Source organism: Abramis brama (genome assembly GCF_963993115.1).
Source record: "Abramis brama genome assembly, chromosome: 4".
Classification (NCBI taxonomy): Eukaryota; Metazoa; Chordata; class Actinopteri; order Cypriniformes; family Leuciscidae; genus Abramis; species Abramis brama.
The window spans coordinates 38,497,026-38,519,816 of record NC_139966.1 but is presented as its reverse complement, the minus strand read 5'-3'; the positions used below and the strand labels follow the sequence as shown (position 1 = coordinate 38,519,816).

The following is a 22,791-nucleotide window of genomic DNA, read 5'->3' as shown; positions in this document are numbered from 1 at the left end:
ACACTTGTAAAATAGATACGTTATTGTGTGATCCGGCTGGATTTTTGCAAATTTTATGCACCAGGTCAACTCTTTAGAAAAGTATGCCTTACTTCAACAAGCAGCACGATTTGAACTATCATACATGTTCGCAGCACAAATATGCGTAGGATCTGTGGTTTGATTTTCAAACCCCTAACCATAAGTATGAACAATTGTAAACTTAAAGTACTAAACCAAACAAAGCCATAACCCATCTACACTTTTACCCACTTTTACACAGCGTCAATTCCCAGTGCTGAACTTGTGACCTGAACAGCTCAACCCTGTTCTGACATGTTTCAGACTCTCTGCTGCTCATATAAGAGTCATTTGATGAGGATCTGTTCTGTTTGAGTCAATCCTCATGGAGTTCAGTCTATTCTTTACTTTATTCCCCAGCACTTTCGTCTTGCGTAAGTGCGTCCTTCTCACCAAACCAGAACATCACACCATCACTGACCCAGTCTAACACACATCCACACACACTCTGCATGAAAATACACTATCAGGCATAATTATTTGATAATACACACAAATATTATTTAGGTGATGCATTTATAGGCATTTGAAACATCCTACAGAGACGCTTCTGAAAAACTTGGCATGAACTGAAGTCACCTTTTATTGAGTAACGCACAAAACCCTATTTCCGTTAGGGTCAAGACACACATTAAGAAATAGTTTAATACTTGAAGTCTATCAATAGTGTGTGGATCATAGAGTGAGGGCTCATGGGAGTCGCCATTATGTCACAACAGAAAAATTTAGGTTTCCTACTTTCTAGAATTGCACAGGGACATGATGTCTGATTATATAAATCATGAACCAGGACTCATTCATTATAACATCATCATCTTCATCATCATCATCATCATCATCATCACCCCATTCAACATCAGTATACAATTGTTCTTTTCTGTAAAATCATGTAGTAACTACTGGAGTATTCGTGTAAAACCCGCACCATTGCTTTGAAAGCACCACAATGAAAGTCTAGAAGTGCAGAGATATGAAAAAGTTGAACATTTAAAGAGACACATTTTATGTTTAAAACAGAACCAACCCTCAAAGTTATTCTCCCAAAAGCTTTTTTTAATTCTGGGTTCTTCATCACATCTTATTCACAAGGACAGGACAAAAGGATATTTTTAACTGTGACGTCAGAGAGACAAGAAGAAATTTAAAAAAAGAGCAAATTAAATCCTCATTACAAAACGCATTGCGGGAAGGGGCACATAAGCTAATGTTTTACAAGGGTGTATAAAATTACTCATGCTATATACAGAAACGACTTCTTCCTGGTGTTTACTCTTTCCTGGTTGTGCAGGTCTGGATCTCCCACTCACATCTGATCTCCCAGGTCTAAAACACGGAACTTATCCAAGTTATAAAAACAGGCCTTCACCACCCGACCTCCAAAGTACCGCCCATTCAGATCCACCACAGCTGAGGAGGGGAAAAAACAAGAACAGCAGCAAACAATACTGTTATGTCGAAATTCAAAAAGACCAAACAATTTTACATGTAGTTGAACTGTAAATATACTATTGAACTGCATCATGACACAAATTAACGATTATATTAAAACACTATTAAATCTAAATTATTTAATTTATAAGATTTCATTTAAAAAATTTTTTTTTTATATATATATATAATTAAATCCTCATTACAAAATTAAATCCTCATTACAAAACGCATTGCGGGAAGGGGCACATAAGCTAATGTTTTACAAGGGTGTATAAAATTACTCATGCTATATACAGAAACGACTTCTTCCTGGTGTTTACTCTTTCCTGGTTGTGCAGGTCTGGATCTCCCACTCACATCTGATCTCCCAGGTCTATTGTTATATATATATATATATATATATATATATATATATATATATATATATATATATATATATATATATATATATATATATATATATATATATATATATATATATATATAACAATTTCTAATAAAGCTGCCATCATGAAGCCATGAGCACAAATTGCACATTGTTATTTGAAATAGAACTGTTTGGTTATAACATCTGTGACTTTAGGACAATAAATTCAAAGGCTATGGTTAGATTTAATATTGTTTATAACTTCTGACCAGCTGATGGCACTGTCCTAAAACATATCACGAGACGATGGCCTTAGAGTCTGTGTAAAGATACTGAGCTTCGTTTCAATATAACAAAGCGTTGCCAGGATGTTATTTCATTTCCCGTTCTTTGTCTTTGCAGTTAAATTTGTCATCGTGTTACAGGCAAATGTTTTTGAAAATAAAAATGCCAACTGCTCATGTTATGATCTGTCAAAATTTTGATTTGTAGCAAAAAACAAAAAGAATATAACCATTCAAAAGCTTGGGGTCAGAAAGTTTAAGAAATTAATACTTTTATTCAGCAAGGATGCATTAAACTGATCAAAAAGGACATAAATACATTTATAATGTTACAAAAGATCGTTTAAAATAAATGCTGTTCTTTTGAACTTGAAAAAAACTATTTTAACTAAAAAAATATTAAGCAGCTCAACTGATTTCAACATTGATAAGAAATATTTCTTGAGCAGAAATTTACACCTGGAATATTGAGACTTTTATTTATATAGTGTCAAATATACGGTTCTAAGAGCTGACCCAGACAACCAACCACAAAAAGCAGAAGAGGAATAAGAACATATGCTTTGCTGCTAAATCTATTATTAAAAAATGTTTGGTTTTTCCCATGTGATATCATGAGTGATGCTGATGAGCATTAAGCCCTTTTTAAAAGAGGAAAGTTAGTGGCATCTTGATAATGATCTGGTATATGATCAAAAATACCCTTATTAAAAAAAACAAGGGGAAATCCACGGCGCTGTGTATATATATATATATATATGTGTGTGTGTATATATACGTATGTATGTACATATATACGTATGTATGTACACACACACATATATATATATATATATATATATATATATATATATATATATATATATATATATATATATATATATATATATATATATATATATATATATATATGTATGTATATGTACATACATACGTATATATACACACACACATACATATATATATATATATATATATATATATATATATATATATATATATATATATATATATATATATGCAGTGTCTTGTTACAGGACACACACTGAGACTGGGTTTTACGACGGAAAAGAATGTCCTGTTCACCAAGAGCTGTTACTCTAGTCTAATCTGCCTCCCTAATTTATTTTATTTTAATTTTAACTTGAATGCAGTAAGTTAAGATGTAAAATCTCACACAACAATAAGGTAAGAATTGGGCGTGTTCCCCAATTTCTGAAATAATTATAGCTTAAGACGTCTGCGTGTTCCAGAGTCTTTCAAATAGCTATAACGTTATGTGTTTATATCAGTCAGAGAGCTGAATGAAATCAAAACTGCAGTAATTGAAATAACCATGTAAAGGACAGATGAGCGTGTTCCTCGTCTAACGTTAGTCCTTATTTATCTGAGTGCAGTGCAAGTTCCACTGCTAGGAGGACGAATATTCTCCTTATTTAGTTTTTCTCAGGTTGTCAGTGCGTGTCCCACTACAATCCCTGTGATAAACTATAAGCTTATCTGTGTCTGTTCAATTAATTCTCGTGTAAACACTGCGTATGTCCGAGTGTAATTGAATAGGAGTTATTTAAAGTTGTGTTCAAGTAAAGCTTGACGGTGAAACTTAACCAACAGTGAAGAACCCTGTTGTTTTTGTGTGCTCAGATAACATTGCACAGAGACGATCCGCCGAGATCGCTATTGTTCCATCTATTACACATATCCATTATATAGCATTTGTTGGAGATGCTGACTTCATTTTCCAGCAGGATTTGCACCTGCCCACACTGCCAAAAGAACCAAAACCTGGTTCAATGACCATGGTATCACTGTGTAATTACTGTGTGATTTCATGTAATATTCTAATTTTTTGCAATCCTGTTTTCGTGGGTTTTATGAGCTGGAAGCCCAAATTATGTACAAATAAACAACTAAATACTTGAAATCGTTTAAGTTGTGGGCCCTGAATCTATAATCTATGGAAGTTTAACGTTTTGAATGGAATTATGGAAATAAATAAACTTTTCCATGATATTCTAATTTTTTGGAAAGGGTCTGTATATACATACATACATACATACATACATACACACACACATACATGCATACATATGTATATATACACACACACACACACACACACACATATCACAAACTAATATAATATAAATATATACAAATAAAGTTATTCATTTAAAACTGTCCTTTTTGAGGATAACAATGTTTTGAAGGATGAGTTAATTTCCAGCTTGTTAATACTTCGGTCAGTGTTTGAAAGTGAGTGAGTAAAAACTGGTTTGGTCTGCAATCCCTTGAGGAAGTCATGTAACCAGCCAGGTGACGTAACACCTAAGGGACAGTCCTCACACACTTACCTGCTTTATTAAGCAATATCTGGGGCACTTGAAATAAAGACCATCTACACACACACTTCAAGTTTGTCCTTTAATCGCTCACCTTTAATAGCCGATTCGACCCGTTCGAACTCCAAGAAAATGCGGACGGCCTCATCGTCAGTCACACCTGAGATCTGAAAACAAAAGCCAGACACACAGGTTTCATGTCAGCGAGAGATGACATCTGCAGCTTACATACACAAGAAGGAAAACTTGCTCAACATGACCCTCACCTCAAAGATGACACACTTGGTGACTTTGCCATATTTCTCACACTCTTCTTTAGTCTCGCCTTCCAGGTCTTCGTCCACCTCTCCCCTTCCAACCATGTTCTACACACACACAGTTTTTATGTGCAGATTCAACAACAAATGCTTTTGACTAAATTGTCCTGAGCATCTCATTCAATATAAAGTCAAAAGAGGGCAGAAATTAACTAGGACCGGCAGCAAATATTGCACCGAAAATGACAAAAAATAAATTGCACTGCCACTGTATTGAAGTGAGAAGTTAATTTGGGATTCTGGTAATGAAGTAAATAATTGAAGTGCTTCAACATAAATGGAAAAAACAATTGCTTTTCAATTTTTATTTATTTTATATATTTATTAGAGCCATTTTTTGCTGGGACTTGACTTTAAATGGCATGCATCATCACAAAAAAGGAAATTCATCCAAAGATATGAAAAATGTATTTCACTTGAAGAGCTTTCCAAAACACACATTTATGAAGTTCAATTTAATTTAGACTGATTGACACAGCTTACCCGCAGTAACACCACCTTTGTTGGACATTTGAGAATCTCTGTAAGAGGGTTGGTATCGTTTTTCTTTGACGGATCAGCTATAAAACAGACATCATATTTCAATTTACATGTATTTCAAAACTTCATATAAAAGAAAAGTCAGCTTCTTTTAATGAATGTCCACTCTGATTTTAATGCCTCCTTGCTGAAAACAGTAATAATTTATTTCAAAAAATAATTTTCACTGACCCCAAACTTTTGAATGGTACTGTATATGCATTTAAATATTGCTGTTTATGACTATGTATTGTTATACTGGTGCATATAAATGAGAATGATTAAATATGATGCTTCCATTGAGGTCATGTAGTGAAAAGGGAAACAAGCCTAGGAAACAAGATAGAAATACATAAAAATACTGAACTGATACACTATGAAATGACATCTGAATTTTGACTACATCACCCGTTTGCTTATGTTAGGGAAGTTACTGTTGCCACTGTTTACATAACAGGAATGAGGGGGACAAATTACATTTCCAATTGTGGGTGGTCAAGAGGCAAGTCAATGATTGATATGGGAAACAAGAAATAAAATAAAATCAAACCTGAATTAGAACCATGTGGATCAGGCAAATTCTGACTGGATGCTGATGCTGATGCTGATGCTGAAACAAACACAAACAAATGTGAATGAACCAAATGATACACTCACACAGTGGGTACATGGTTGTGCAAATGACAACACATGGAATTGAAAACAAACATGACACTCGAAACAATAAAAAGGAACAGAAAAAAAAAACAAGAATCCTTGATGTGAGAGCTTGTACATGGTTGCTGTGTTTGCGTTTGTGTGTGTGGGTGTGGGTGTGTGTGGATGTGATCTCACTCTTTTCCATTGAGTCTCCAATAATAATCTTCCCCCCACGCTTGCTGGTTTTCTCCACTGACAGCGCCGTGCTCAGCCCCTGCTCGTGTTTCCCCAGACCCTGTCCTTCGCGGAATCCATACTTCTGCATGATTTTATGAGCCACGGTACCACTGAAAAACACACAGACAGACACTGGACTTTAAATTATAGATTTAAATTTATTTTCTTTAAAATAAGTTATCTGGAAATCTAAATTCATTGATTAAATCTTGATTTATATTAAATATTACAAGATTTATTCATTATTTTGTTAAATCAAAATGTTTCTGGTAAAATCTAAACCCTTCGGTTAAGTCTAAATTCTTTACAATACATTCTTTGGAAATTAATTTAAAATTTAAATATTTGGTTAAAGCTAAAATATTAAAATCTTTATTTATTTATTGGTTAAATCAAAAATGTTCAGGTTAAATCTAAATGCTAAATTTCAAATATTTTGTTAAATCTACTATTTTCTTGTAAAAACTATATCTAAAAAATCATTTAAATTAAATACTATTGGTTAAATGTTCTGATTTTAAATTGAATGATAAAAATGTCCTTGTTAAAAATTAAAATAATTTAGATTAAATTCAAATTAACATTTTCTTACATATCCTTATTTCTAGTAACATTTAGATTCTTCTGTTGATTTTTTTTTTGTGTGAAATCAAAATTACTTGAATCTTAAATATATATATATAAAAAAGTTTTTGTGGATCTAAATTTTCTGGAAATCAAAATTCTCTGGTGTAAATCAGAAGAACCAAAGCATACATCCAATCAGTGCAACAATAACATTATAAATCATATTGACTTCATGAGTCTACAGAGGGATTCTTTGTTTCTGAGTGCATGGAAGGACTCTTACCCCATGTTGGCCAGGAATGAATTAGTTGGTCCAGGGGGAGATCGTGGTCTATCCAAGTCATCAAACACAGGAGGTGGGATAGCAGCTTTCGACCTCTGGCGACCATCTTCATCATATGAATATGATGCTGTCATGACAACAAATAAAGTTTTGTTACTTACATTTCCCGCTGCAACCTATCAGAGACAAAGCCAAAACACACAAAATCATACACTGATGAGCCAAAACATTATGACCACATGCCTAAAATGCTGTTAGTTCTCCGAGCGCTGCCAAAACAGAAGAAGATATTTTGATATTTTGAAGAAAGTCGGTAACCAAACGACTGATGGACCCCATTGACTTCCATAGTAGGAAAAAAAAATACTATGGAAGTCAATGGGGACCAGCAACTGTTTAATTACCAACCTTCTTTAAAATATCTTCTTTTGTGTTCAGCAGAAGAAAGGAAATCATACAGGTTTGGAACAACTTAAGGAAGAGTAAATGATGACAGCATTTTCATTTTTGGGTGAACTATCTTGGACATAATGCTTTGGCTCATCAGTGTATATTGATTTCAAATGTGGCAAAACAGGAAAATAAAGGTTCTTAAAAGGTCTATGGGATTGGGAAGTACTTACATTCTCGATCCATTAGTGATGTTGGAGGGGCGATGGCAGCTCCACCCATACCTGTATGCCATATGAACGACATCTTATAACCACACAGAAGATTATACCAAGGGCCCTTGTTTAAACATGGTATTAACATCTTGGATAATCTAATCACAATTGTCAATATACAATCAATTCGATATAAAAGAAATTGAGATGAAGAAATGTTTCATTGGGAACTCACTCCTCTTCCTCTTTTCTCTCTCAAATTCCTCCTCCTCATCTGATTCGCCTTCGGGATTCGGGAAACGTGAAAATCCGCTTGGAGCTCCCCCTCCTTCATGCCTCTCTTTACGTTTCCTAACAGACAGGGGCAAAATGGTCACAACACAATGGACAACAAAACAACACTGATCTGTGCAGATCAGGCAAATGTTTAAGGCTGCGTTCAGACAGGCAGCAAAAATAAGATTTTACGGAGAAAAAATACATTTCAAATCAAATACATTTAGTTCTGTGTAATCTTAACAGCTAAAAAACCCCCCTGATTTTTACAAACCTGTTCCGAACCAACAGCTCTGGTTCAATTTGCAAAACTGATTGGAATTTTGTGTTTTAATAATTCTTCTAATTCCATGAGAATAGGGAAGTCCACACCACAACTATAACAACAACGATAATATCAGAAGAACAATAAAGTTGGAATCCCTTTCAGAACGATTTTTCCAGCTGATAAATTACAAAATCATTGACAGCCAATCAGAACCCATCATGCTTTAAAAAGCTTGAGCATTTAAAGGAACAGTCAAAATTTTTCACAATTTACATTGAATGATGTTTTAAATAGCGTTATACCATTGTTTGAAGCAACTGCGTGCCATTTTTTTTATATAAAAATAAAAAAACAAGCTGGAAACACTCTTCCTGAAAAACTTTTATTGCTTCTGTATTGCATTAACCCTCAAATGACAACTAAACAATGGTTTGGTTTCTTCTTCTTAAAAAAAAAAAAGAAGGAAAAATATGCATAGTTTAATAATAGGGGCTTTCGCACTGGGTGGTTATAGGAACTGGTTCCTGGAGAACTAATGTTCCCCTGTGGCCGTTTCGCTGGTTGCATTCGCACTGCCAGTAGGAACTCTGAAGTGACGTAAGCCGCGCTTATTGTTGTGACTTATGACAGCGGTGAGAATGCCAGAGCCTGAGCTCACAGTGCTCCCATTCTCCGTCTTCACTAGTTTACAATCTGTTTAACAGTCCTGTCTAATATATTATTAGATAGAACTGTTATACAAAGTAGACAGTATATGAAAAAGTATTAGCGTTTGCCGCGTGGTTAATGCCCAATGTCGCTAGCTGAGCAGAAATACATAATCATGTTTTGCTTGGTCGACTCAAAAGTTGTGTTGGATTTTCTCCTTAGTGTAAAGGACTATCACTGTTTTACATGTTCGTAGAGTTAGTTTATGAAGTAAATGGGCTGTGTACATGGCTTTTTTAAAATGGCGGGTGCTGGTGTTTCGCGGGTGTTGGACCAACCAGCGTACACTTACGTCACTGATAGTTCCTATTGTGCTGGGTTCTCTTAAAGGTGCTCTAAGTGATGTCACGCGTTTTTTAGGCCAAAATATTTTTTGTCACATACAGCAAACATCTCCTCACCATCCGCTAGCTGCCTGTCCCCTGAACACACTGTAAAAAAACGCGGTCTCTCTAGACACCACAGGCTCCACAAACAGCAACAAAAACAAACTGGGCTCACCCGCACCACGAAACATAACAAACTGTTCCAGCCAATAACTGACAAGAATGATTTGGGGGTGGGGTTTGGGGGGTTAGTGAACGGATGAGGAGGAGGGAGGGTCTAGCTAGCCTCCGTTTTATTTGACAATACTTCGAACGTCAACAAGAAGTGACATCACCCAACATCACTTAGAGCACCTTTAAGTACTTGTGATTCCCTCTTACAACGTAAACATGCTCTAAACACACCTCTTAAGCACGCAGAATAATGTAAGTGGACTTTTTTTTGTAATTCCGGATTTGAACGATTACGTAATCGTGGCATCCATAAGCGTAATTGCGATTAGAAATTTGATTAATTGTGCAGCCCTTCTGCATGATATCTAAATTATCGGAATATCGCAATATATGCATATCGCAATGGCTAACAATAACTGAATGGTTTTAATACTTCAAAAGATTACAAAAACTCAAAGTTTTAGGTTGATGCAGACATAAGAGAATAGACTAGACACATGACTGTTACATACATCTGACATGCCTACACACGCGCACAAAAAGCCGCCTCTCAGACAGCATAATACTGATTTCAGTTCTATTCCACAGTTTATATAACCAAATAATACACACAACATTGTCAAAATGCCATCTTGGTGAGTATTAACATAAAAACAATCAGTTATTTAGTAAGTGGAGTAGACAGTTGAGAAAAAAAGCGTGCATATAACAATATACTGGATCCGTGCAGCTCTTAAAGCGTACCTAACACACCTACTTCTGTCTGTGTGCTTATTGTTAATCAAACAACAGACAAAGAGAGAATCACTCACTGCTCTTGACTGAATTCATTTTGCAACTTTAATTAGAATCAGTCTATATTTAATTCATACAGTGAAGCAGTGTTTTATTTTTACATTTGATAATTCAATTTCTGTCGTTAAATAAACCTAATGTAGGCCTACCTGAAACCCTGCGTTTGCACTGACGTTAAAATGACACTTACTTTTTATGTAACGCTACAGTAAAACCCTGTTGTTGACTTTCAGAAGTTGTAGAGATGCTTTCTTCTCTTAAAAAAATAGAATGTAAAACATGTATATTGGTTATATCATTTTCAGTTTTTAAATGTAATGGAATAAAATTAAAAATGTATTTTACACACTCAAAGCATTATGGTATATCGCATATCGAATATCACATTATTTAAAGGAGTAGTTCACTTTAAAATTCTGTCATCATTTACTCACCCTCATGTTGTTTCAAACCTGTATGAATTTCTTTCTTCTGCTGAACAGAAAGAAAGATATTTAGAAGAATATCAGTAACCAGACAGTCCCATTGACTTCCATAGTATATTTTCTTCCTACTATGGAAGTCAATGGGACCCAAAAACTGTCTGGTTACTGATATTCTTCTAAATATCTTCCTTTCTGTTCAGCAGAAGAAAGAAATTCATACAGGTTTGAAACAACATGAGGGTGAGTAAATGATGACAGAATTTTCATTTTAAAGTGAACTACTCCTTTAACGAGCTATCGCATTTTTCTTCAATAGTGGATGCATACTTCTCTCTCTCCTCAATCTCCTTCTGTCGCTCCTGCTCTCTCTGTCTTTGTCGTTCCTCTCTGTGTCTCTTCACCACTTTCTCATAGTCGTTGGGAAACATGGGGTCATACTCATCAGCTAATGGAATCAGCACATCTCCGGATGAAAACCCACCTGACACAGAGTCCTAAAATGGACACACACAGACAATGAATAGTCAATGAAACCTAATGTTCTAAGAAGAGCATCTTAGTATAATGAACCACTTAGTGAGAAATCCTCATAAATGTTTTAATGTAACATATTACTGGGAGTAAGGGTTGTGATTTTAACAGATCAAATGCTGTGATGTCACCTTTTTAAAAGGATAGAGGTGCCTGTAGGGCTGCAAGATTAATCAAGATAAAACAGAAATTGTGCAATGGTTATGATCATGCAAGTAGGTCATTATCCGGTGTTTTCAGTGATCTCTGCATCTGCTCTGAGTTTGGGTCGCTATGGGAACGCATCAACCATCTTCATAAAAGTGTAATGAGAAGTGCTTTTAAACCTGCTGCTGTCAACAAAAGAGAAGTGTAAAGGGCTTTCTAAGTTCCAAGGGTTTTCTGACTAAATTTAAGCTTGATGGGTTAACATTTGAAAATTAAGTAATTAAGACACCCATAAATATTATTATTGTAATTTTACAGTGGAACTGTAAAATACATGTATTATTGTTATTATAATACATTTCTTAAATTTTTGTTATAGTAATATTACAAGAGTAATAGGCCTATTTCTTATTATTTTTAAATATTTTTATTTAGTAATGACAATCATACTAAAATAAAAACTAGATGGTAAAGTTTGAAAAGACAAACTTTAAAGTAGGCTTAAAAAAATCCTAGCCAGAAAGTTTGAAGTAGTTTTAAAAGCTCTAAGTTTTTCAGTTTGTAATAGTTTTAATTTTTAGTTTAGTCGTTTTAAAAGTTAGCTAGCTAGCTAGGATGGACGGATGGAGATCTCCTGGACAGATCTCTAGGAGGAGTACCATTTGAATAGAATAGGTGAATAGAAACTCTCACGACGAGGAATACTTCAAGGAAACAGGTTTTGATATCAAATACTCAGAAACAGGATTAACGCAGGGGAAAACACACTTACATTGATGAGAAACGACAATGAATTGAAAGTAATGTTGTATAAATACACAGGGAACGACAGACAGCTGCACGTAATCTGTAACCAAGGAGACTAAGCAGCAGGAGATCGAGACTGAAGCACATGAAAAACACACAGGAATGAAATAAACAAGACAAACTGTTACACGGCTGTGGTTTGATGGGTTGCAAGAGAAATATTTTTCTTATGCGATTTCAATCAATGCTGTTGCTTATACATGAACAATTTTGTTAATCTTACGTTACATAGATTTCCTTACATAATCCTTACTTGACTTTCTAATCATGAGAATGTCATTTGTTTTTGACATAATAGACATGTGTGTAACCGTTGCATGTTTTGAAAACAGATTGTCTAAGATATGTTGTTTCTGACAGAGGGAGTAGTGAAGGAGGACAAAAGTAATGGTTTCAAAAGAGTGGTATCGGTTTAAGAATGTAAGAGGATGAACCGAAGGTTTCAAGCAGGTGGCTGGCCAACGGAGGTTATGCCGTACATGTAAGGGGTAGATTTTGATTGAAGAGCATGGAGATTTTACTATTGAGTGGCCTGACTTATAGGTGAATTTCCACCACAGGCTTTTATCAGAATACTGAAGAGCACTACCTTTCCTAGACTTCACATGCATCCAATAGAACCCTGCGAAACAACTCGGACAGGATAGCTACTTTGAAAAGAGACAATGATGTCAAAACAAAGTAAAGATTGCAGCAGCATCATTGAATAAGGTAAACACAGAGAACCAACAAAAACTTAAATGTCCTAAATGAGAGCAGTTGTCATTACTGCGGTAAACCTGGACATTGGATGAAAGAGTGTAGGAAAAACAAAAAGAACTTAAGAGAAATTAACAATGTTACTCAGCTTCTACTCAGTCTGCTTGCTGCTCTGAAGCAGCCCGTCCCCTAATCATTAAACTCGTGGGGCAGCTTGCTGAGGTGTTAACCATTTGGGGCGATGAGTGCTTAATTTACCCAATAATTACAGCAAAGTTGACAGACTCCATGTAAAATAAACAAAGGGAAGTTTACTATCACTTCCTCCGAATGTATAGGACACTGGTTAAGTACACTCACAGCCTTAAAACTATACTACAGCACACTCCAGTCTCTTATCCGCTCTCTATGGGTCATGATGTCTTCTGACATCTTTCATTGGAGGATGTCTCACTTTAAAGTTTGAAAATCAACTATAGGGATGGACTAGGACACACAGACCAGTGTCAATCTCTACAGCACGACTTCACTATCCAGCTAGAATCATCATCAATCACCCCATCAAGGTCGGTCAGAAATCTTGGAGTGATATTGGATGACCAGCTGACCTTCACAGATCACATTTCAAAGACAGCTCGATCATGCAGGTTTGCACTGCACAACATCAGGAAGATCAGGCCTTTCCTAACTGAGCATGCAACACAACTTCTCGTCCAGGCCCTGGTCATCTCTAGGCTTGACTACTGCAATGCTCTTCTGGCTGGACTTCCATCATGTGCAACTAAACCTCTAAAAACGATTCAGAATGCTGCAGCTCGTCTTGTCTTCAACGAGCCCAAAAGGGCCCATGTCACTCCTCTATTCATTACTTTGCACTGGCTACCTCTCGCTGCTCGCATCAAGTTCAAGGCATTGACGCTTGCTTACAGATCTATCACAGGCTCAGCTCCCTCCTACTTTCACTCACTCCTACAAGTCTACATCCCTACCAGAAGCCTACAATCGGTCAACGAGCGACGTCTCGTGGTTCCATCACAGAGAGCCACAAAATCACTTTCCAGAACATTCTCATTCACAGTTCCATGCTGGTGGAATGCTCTCCCCACCCTCATCCGGAATGCAGAATCCCTGACAACATTCAAAAGACAACTGAAAACCCATCTCTTCCGTGAGCACTTAACCTCATTTAAGAAAAAAAAAAACCTTTTCCTTTATGTCCTCGCTTATGCTACTCTGAATAATGCCTGAACTTCGTATCTTGAGCACTTCTTGCGTTGTTTTTTGCCTCTTCACGAGGACTTGCTTAATTTAGTCCTAATTTGTAAGTCGCTTTGGACAAAAGCGTCTGCTAAATGACTAAATGTAAATATGCAGAAAGAATAGAATTAGGCTGAAAGGTCTATTGCTTTATAGCGTATTCAGGTCATGCATCATGTTTTTGAAAAGTAACTTAGTAAAGTAACTAGTAAAGTAACTAATTACTTTTGAAAATAAGTAATCAGTAAAGTAACTGGATTACTTTCTTGAAGAAGTAATCAGTAATCAGTAACTAATTACTATTTCCAAGTAACTTGACCAACACTGGTTACAGGTATGTGTATATGCCATGATGTCTTTATAAGCGGCACCCTGGTGTAAAGCATCACTTCAGACATCCATGAAAAAGTCTCATCTGATTCTAAGCGTGGGAAATGGACTCCACAGGAAATGGACTTCACATTTATTCAGGCGCCATGGACTTTCAGAAATTCCACTCTTATGCTACATGGTTTTCTGTTCATGTAATTTGTACGACATGTTACCATAACTTGTCGTACGTGTCAACAGTTGTAGTTTTGAAAAGAACTAATACAGGACTGCCCACTCAAGGCCTATAAAATACAATGTCCAGCTCCCTTAAGGCCCCGATATACTTCAAGTGAAATCGAAGAACGAACTGATGTGACGTAATTTCGAACAAAACCAGGCCGAAATGAAAAACAGCTTGCCAAAGTTAGTTCCGGCTGCTAAACAGCTTTGTACAATCATTGGTCCGTGGAGATTACATAATAGGTAGGTGTGTGTGTGGAGGCTCCGCCTTCTTTCACATGGAAATATTTTCTGGTTGATTGGCCTGTTCATTCGGCCGAGGTCAGACATCTGCGAGTGAAAACATGAACACTGGAGGAGCTGCTTTATAGTAGAGAATTAAGTTCTTCTGATGAAATGATACACTGACATTGGTTGTCAATGTTTAATACAACAAAGCTGCTTGATTTGTAGCAATATATAGTATATGTGCTATATAAACAAACATGACGTGACTTTAATGGAGTGCCGTAGAGTTTGTGCAAATAAACATATCCACGTTGCTAAGATCAGATGCTTTTCTAATGCTTTATTAAAATGTTCGCCGTTTTCTCACTTTTATTGTGTGTTTATTTTGTTATGAAGATACAACCAAGTCTCCTGGTCTTCGCTTCTGAAATTTCCAACAGTTTGCAGATGAAAAACTTACCAAGCACAATGTTCTCACACCATTCCTGATTTCTAACACTCACCGTGTTCGGCGTGGTCTTGCCGCTTTAAGAGCAGAAACTAAAGCTGATGCTCTTTGGGCGTTTCTCCATCATCTCCGTTTGCATACATATGTAAATTGTTACATATGTATGCAAAAAAAAAAAAAAAGCTTATATAGTCCATTAGATCTAAAGATCTGAAAAAAAACATACATTTACCCGCCCATAGACACTCCCCTTGAAGACATCAGGACAGAAGTGGTTGAAAGTGGACAAAAGAGACAGATTAAAACACCAGGTGTAAACGGGTAAGTGTCTCCCTCGTCTACTTGTCATCCAATCGACCAAAACGCATCTTAATACCAGTTGTAAACAGGGCCATTGATACATAAACACAATTTTGTTGGCCACTAAAGCCAACACATCTAAACTGGAGCTTTAAAAAAATTCCCTAAATCGTGCATAATCAGACGGTAATATACACATTGTTTACCTTCATCCCTGCAGCGATGTGTGGAGGTGTATCAGAGATCTGTCTGTCATCTGCTGAACTTCCTCTCTTTAGATCGATAACCGGAGCTAGAACATTTGACTGTCTCGTCCTCTGAGTCTGCAAAAGAAGTCAGTTTCATTTGTCCGTCACACTTTTCGACTTTCCATGACTCAAGAATTAATTTCCATAACTTTTCAAGTTATTTGTGGTTACTGGATAATCATGTACACAAATATATGCATGATATATTTTATTATATTGTAAATAACATAATATATGATAGAGATATTACTCACAATGATCCATTTTTGCTAATTAAATATTTTAAATCTAACCAATAATAGAAACAAAATAAATTCCCTAATATTTTCAGGTTTTACATGATAAAGGGAACATTGACACCTAAACTCTCCAGTTATTAATATAAGAAGGAGACACACTGTATTATTGTCAGGCATGTGGCATAAACACTGACCCACCTTTGCTTGTGTCAATGCAGCTTTCTTCACTTTCAGCTGAGACTGAAGCAGTTTAAAGTTTTTAGACCATCCTTCTGTTTTAGTGTCGCTCGTTGCGACCCCCAAATCATCATATAGAGACATTTTACCTCCTTCCCAAATAAAAACACTGAAATACACAAACATGAAACAGGATTATACATAACGTTATAAACGTGTTCCAAACATCAGTGTGCAATGTAACAGAAGCTAAAGTATCGCACAAGTTGTCAGTTAGACGTCTATATGTATTTTAAACATAAAACCACATTCAAAATTAACCTACAGTTAGAACTTCCGTTACAAAAATAATAAAACATGGTTCTTACACAGTCAAGTATTATTTATGCATTTAGCATTCACTTCCAAACGGCTTGCAACGCTTATTGTACTATATAAATATACTAAATTATTAATGTCTAAGCTTAAACCACTCATGCATTTTAACTGTTCAAATATCTGAAGCTAGATACAAACCTTTAACGAAAATAAATGCTCTACTCGTTCTGCACTGTCGGTTAGCATATCATGCTACAAGAGTGATGTCGCGGACGGATGACATCACAGGCTGTGGCCAAACCAGTGCTGCGTTCCAGTCCACTTTTAGACACGCACTTGCGAACTTCCCTAAGCACTTCCCCTCGGGGGAATCCCTGCCGCCATTTTTAAGTGCGTTCCACTTCGTGAAGTGGACGAGGGAAGTTTATATGGACAGACCCTCGTTCCCTCGATTTTGACCGAGGGAGCGAGTCTACTTCAAATGTACACTTCAGGCACCTATATGTCCCACAATGCAGTACGATTGTGACGTCACCACATATCTCGTCTAATCACAACCACAACAGACAACTTTATGATATATTAGTTATCATTTTTTTTATTTAAAACAACCCAAACACACCTATAAACATTTGGATGCTGCATTAAACAAATTCTTAAAGGGAAAAAAAATTGTAAATAATAAATAAACTCCATGGCTGATTCCAAGTGATCAAGGGCTTAGGACGTTCCAATTCAGCCCATTGCAGTTTCCGCCAGTAGTGGGCACTCGCAATGACGTACATCCGAGTGAACGAGACCGAGGGAAGTTAGCGAGTGAAGGGCATGACAATAGGCTTGTTTGAGATGAGCAAAATCTGCGCAGAATCGATCACCGGTGATCAGCGCGAGATGCATGCCGGTTAGAAATGTGTCCGAGTGCGGTCCGCCTTGCTCTGATGTCATGCTGACGTATGTCAAAAATCTCTCGCGATCGCAAGGCGGATGTGTCGGATTCTGCAGGCGAGCGCAGTTGCTCTCCACTGACTGCGCTGATCAAAAGCATGATGGGAAACGACTTGCTGACGACACAGCTTAATGCTCATTGGTTTAAACAACTGTGATGTATTGTTCTCTTTTAAAATGTTTGATTTTAAAACTCTAATATCATGTTTTATGTGTATATTTTATGTGTGAATATTCCCAAACTATCTGACAGTGCGATCTCTTTGGGTTATGCAATTTAATTTTTATAAAAAAATAAAAAAAATAAAAACACATAGGCCTATGTCTGTATTAAAGAAAAAAATATTGATAAACATGTATTTGGAATGGAATTAAATAACAAGTAGGCTACTTTGGGTGTCTTGTTCATTTTATTTATTTTCATATAAAAGCAACAGAACTTGAATTACATCCAGTTTATTAGCAACACTGTGCACGAGCGTGAATCCCGCGATATCCATCTTTGATCTCACAGGTGTCAGATCCACTGCGAGAAGAGAGATCTGTCCGGCTTGCCTGCGCTTTTTTCACTCCTCCCCTCACTGCAGCCGCCTACTCTCGCACACATTTCAGGCGAGGCTAGGCGCATCTCAAACAAGCCTAATTTTGGACTGGAACGCAGCACAGTATGGCGTTCCGATCGGCTCTTAAATGCAACTTTGCAACATGCAAACGTCTCAATGAACGTCTCACTCAACGTCTTATTTTTTTTTTTCCTGCTATTTATTCCATTCATTTTAAGACGCAGACGTCACGCAGACGTCACGTAAATCACGCGTGGCAGTGAAGTGTAGAGTCAGACGTCACGCGTCATTCACGTGTGGCAGTGAAGTTATTAATTATTTTTTTTCTCTAACACGTATTTAACAAGTATTTAACACTCTACTCAACACGGTGCCAGCGGTTACGATCGGTTCTTTAATATGACTGTGCAAGTGCAACATGCACTGGTCTCAATGAACGTGACACTTGCGTCTGTCTTATAACGTGACGTCTGCGTCTGTGATTTATATATAGGATAGTATGTGTGTGTGTGTGTGTGTGTTGTTTAACCCACATTTTGAGGGCCAAATGCCCCCACAAAGATAGAAATATGAAGAAACAAAATTGATATAGGCTATTGCATTTTTATAGCTTATTGTTGGGGTTGTTTGTTATTGTGTTTTAATTTTTTTATAGTTTTAAAAGGCCTAGGCTACAGCACTTTGGTAAACTAGAAAACATACAACTCGATCGCGCAACCACTGTTTCTGTAGATCTTTTAAATAGAAGAATAGAATTGAAAAATAGGCTACTATTTTTTATATATAAGTCACCTGTGGTGAAAAAAAACCGACTGTAAACTTTTCTTTTTTTAAATAGTTTGTAAACTATTATTTGACTTTTTGTTTATGACGTTTTGCCCCTTTATTAAACATTTAAAATATTCACAAATTAATATGGATTTTTTAAAAGATTTTACTGGTTTTCTAAGGCCAAATTATTTTCCCGCAGTGCTGAATGAGAAGAGCCATCTCTGGAACCATACAGAGAGCTGATTTATAGGTGGTTTATAGGCTAATGATAATAGCCTAAATGTGTCTGAAAAAATAACGAGGCATTTTAATTGTTTTTATTAATAAACTAGTATTTTCTAAATCAGTGTCGGCTGCAAACATCTCCATCTCCGCTGTAAAGCTGATGCGCCTTTAGATAGAAATGCACTGTTCATGCGGATTATCAGATTCGAATTTGGATCGATTCGAATTTGTTCGTTTAAAATTGGACATTTCAAGCTTTATTTTGTTTCAGTTCATTTTGGAGACGCGCTCCAGTTCACGGAGATCATGAAAGCGCGCCTGATTGTTTTCTTTTATTTTACGAAATCAAAACGTTTTCTTGTTATTGTGAGTTTACTCAAATAAAAGTAGTTGCGAATTATGTATTATTATTTTCTATATGACCATAAATTATGAGCATTTTAAGTTGTTTCCACTGCTGATAGGAAAATACAAGTGTTCGCGCCCGCGCCTCCGTGCCACGCAGTGCGCGCTCCACTCCGCACAAACCATTGGATATGCGTCAAAATCTTGTGTTTATTTGTGATAATCAAATAAAACCCTGTATTATTATTGTCTAACCTGTATTATGACTGACATATGACGAATTGCTTTGTTCCTTTTTTCGATAAAAGCGTCTTCTAAATATTGTTTGTTCTTTATTTTTTCTTTATTTTTTGTCATTGTTATAAATAACAACGAAATAACATCAAAGATTCTTACAATATAAGTGCAATAAAAAGTCCATAAAGTGCAATCCGTTATATCACCAGTCGACAGGGAAATAACAATTGTATAAACAATATACTATGGATTGTGAGATGTAGTAAATAGTACAGCAATGCATTCCCAACTATTAAAGTTGTGGTGTATGTGGTGGGGTGGGTATAAATTGGAGGAATTTTTTTTTTCGGCCCGTCCTCACTAGAACAGCAAGCGGTACGTTGTTAATTATTGTATATTGTGTATTAAGTGGAATACTTCAAATTGTCTTAGCGTGCATGCTTAAAGTGATTCTCAATTGTAGCGGGTCCAGGAAAAATGAGGCCCTTTAAAAAAGTTATATATATATATATATCTTCATTACCCAGAGATAAAATTAGGGTATACAAAATACAAAAAGTAGTCAAAACGCATAACAGAACATAACTTTTTTTTTTTTTTTTTTACAATATTATATGCTTATTATTTTTAATTAACGAAATGTCAATCTTCATCTTTATAACAGAAGATACAATACAACAATCTTCAAGATACAGTATAATCTTCACGTATAAAGGATTGTCACCTTTAAAACAGTCCTTTTCGTGTAGGAACAAGCAATGCAGAAATACATGGTTAGCATATTAATTTAATCTTTTTTTTCGTTCATTTACTAATTAGGCTATATATGTTAACTCAACTAATGTAATGTAAATAACTGGATAATTACTATCCAATAAATAATAAGTAAAACATGTCAAATAAATGTATTGATTAGAGTTGCCATAGACTAAAGATTTTTGTAGTCAACTAGTAGTAATTTATTTAAGCAATTAGTCGACTAATCGCACGTTTATATTAATTAAATACTGGGTGCATGCATGGTAGGCTATAGCTCAAGCGCACGCATAAATCTTGCTGCAAAGCACCAGCAGAAGTAGGCTAATTATAATAAATGTGTCTGAAAAAATAAAGAGGCATTTTAATTGTTTAAAGTGTTTTTTAAATCCGTGTCTGCAAACATATCTCCATCTCCGCTGCGGATGCGCCTTAGAGAGAAATTAACCTTTACGGATTACATAATCAGACACTTTCGATTTGAACTTGTTCATTTAAAAGTAGCCATTTCAAGCTATGTATATTCCTCAAGTCTGACTGTGAGGCAGTAGGGCCTATACACTGTTTCAGTTCATTTTTGAGACGCGCTCCAGTTCACGGAGATCATGCGGCTGATTGTTTTCTTTTATTTTACAAAAGCAACAATGTTTTCTTGTTATTGTGAGTTTACAGCTATTACAGGCTATTTTAAGTTGCTTCCACTGTTGATAGGAAAGTGTTCGCGCCCGCGCCTCCGTGGCATGCAGCAAGCGCGCTCCACACTTCGCACAAACACTTGGAAATGCGTCAAAATCTTGTGTTTATATGTGATAATCTTATATTATGACTGACATTTGACGAATTGCTTTGTTCCCTTTTAGGATAAAAGCGTCTTCTAAATATGTAGCCTAGACTAGCCTGATATTAATGATAATTATTATTATTATTATTTGCGTTTATACCTAACTATAAATGAGTTAAATCAGCCCAAATGTTTACAACTACGTTATTTTGTGTTGGTCAAGAGACTTGGTGAATAGTAGGCTATATACATGCTTTTTATGATTTCTTGATAAGTAGGCTATCTGTGGATATGTTGACAAGAAACAATGGTAAACAAATATTTTAACATGAACATTTGTGTAAATTCATATTTACTATTTGGAATAAAAGCTATACATAGGCAAGGTAAAATCACTTAATTGCTAATAAAATACAACTGAAGATCAGTGGGAAAAAATAATAAAGAATGAGTGTGTGGAATGTGCTGGAAACCGCCCTTGCAGCAGACTATGGCAGACGCAGACGAGACGTTCGGCACACGAATGAGTGATGTGGCAGACACAGACGAGACATTCGGCAGACGCAGACTCGTTCATTGAGACGAGTGCATGTTGCAAAGTCATATTAAAGAGCCGATCGGAACGCCGTTAACGGGTCAAAGCACCCGCGTCACGTATATCATTAATCTCATTTCTTTCACTTTACTTTTTTTATTTATTTTTTTATTGTACGGAGCCTTGCTTTTTAAATAAACATGAACATTATGCATGGAATTTCGTTCATATGCAAATATTAAATAATAATGCATATGAAATAAAACAGAACAAGAAAAAACATCTGCAAAAATAAATAAAAAAGTGTCAGGAAGGTAATAATATAAAAATCTAAATAAGAGTACAATAGGGTAAACAAAATCAAATAAAGTATTTGAGGAGCTCACAAACGTTCAAAGAGATAACAAAAATACAGTACAAACAAGCGTTCTGGCGCCTCTAGTGGCATCATGTATCACTGCAGATTCATTCACGCTGCAAAAAAATGCTTTTTTTGGTCTTATTTCAAGATGCATTTTACATAAAACAAGTAAAATTATCTGCCAGATAATTAGCAAAATATGAAAAATGCACTTAAATTTTTACCCGTGGGACAACATGAAAATGAATAATTAGTTCAATAACTTACCGTTCTGCCAGTTTTCACCTCTATTATAACAGTGATTAAGAATTAAACTTATGTATGGTAGACTCGGAAGTATGTATCTCCCCTCTATAAAATATTGAACACTATATTTAATATCGACACTTAATTTTAACATTTACTCTCCTTTAACAGTCAGAAGCAAAGCATGCTGGGAACTAGAAGTCTGTAACCACTGATTGTAACCGATTGTAACTCATTCCGTGAATGTGTAGCCTAACATGTATGTGCAATAGATGTAGCCTACATAATAAAGGATACAACTTTGAATATTGAATATTAGGCCTACATGTAATGAATATCGAACCTAAAACTAACTTTACCGCGCTCAGCCCCCGTGAGTGCATTCACGCATTAGTAAGGGAGGGGAGGCGAGAACCGGTGTGGATGCACTAAAACCAGACAGGAAAACCGTG

At 36.0% G+C, this 22,791-nt stretch overlaps 1 protein-coding gene across 3 annotated transcripts in view; it reads right to left on the bottom strand.

Annotated features, from left to right (window-relative positions):
* Nucleotides 1-1,092: 1,092 nt before the first annotated feature.
* rbm17 (RNA binding motif protein 17) overlaps nucleotides 1,093-22,791 on the bottom strand; it is a 24,829-nt gene continuing 3,130 nt past the window's right edge. The window contains exons 1-14 of one of the 3 annotated variants that reach the window (XM_084111652.1): nucleotides 16,773-17,700; nucleotides 16,278-16,425; nucleotides 15,799-15,915; nucleotides 10,951-11,117; nucleotides 10,389-10,454; nucleotides 7,887-8,002; nucleotides 7,670-7,720; nucleotides 7,047-7,173; nucleotides 6,155-6,306; nucleotides 5,871-5,930; nucleotides 5,285-5,361; nucleotides 4,751-4,849; nucleotides 4,579-4,651; nucleotides 1,093-1,467 (exon numbers count right to left, since the gene is read on the bottom strand). In XM_084111652.1, the coding sequence (XP_083967778.1) occupies nucleotides 1,364-1,467; nucleotides 4,579-4,651; nucleotides 4,751-4,849; nucleotides 5,285-5,361; nucleotides 5,871-5,930; nucleotides 6,155-6,306; nucleotides 7,047-7,173; nucleotides 7,670-7,720; nucleotides 7,887-8,002; nucleotides 10,389-10,454; nucleotides 10,951-11,117; nucleotides 15,799-15,915; nucleotides 16,278-16,400 (1,332 nt within the window). In that variant the 5' untranslated portion in view covers nucleotides 16,401-16,425; nucleotides 16,773-17,700 and the 3' untranslated portion in view covers nucleotides 1,093-1,363. Of the gene's footprint in view, nucleotides 1,468-4,578; nucleotides 4,652-4,750; nucleotides 4,850-5,284; nucleotides 5,362-5,870; nucleotides 5,931-6,154; nucleotides 6,307-7,046; nucleotides 7,174-7,669; nucleotides 7,721-7,886; nucleotides 8,003-10,388; nucleotides 10,455-10,950; nucleotides 11,118-15,798; nucleotides 15,916-16,277; nucleotides 16,426-16,772; nucleotides 17,701-22,791 lie in introns of those variants that run through there. The other 2 variants (XM_084111653.1, XM_084111654.1) reach the window with 2 other exon arrangements.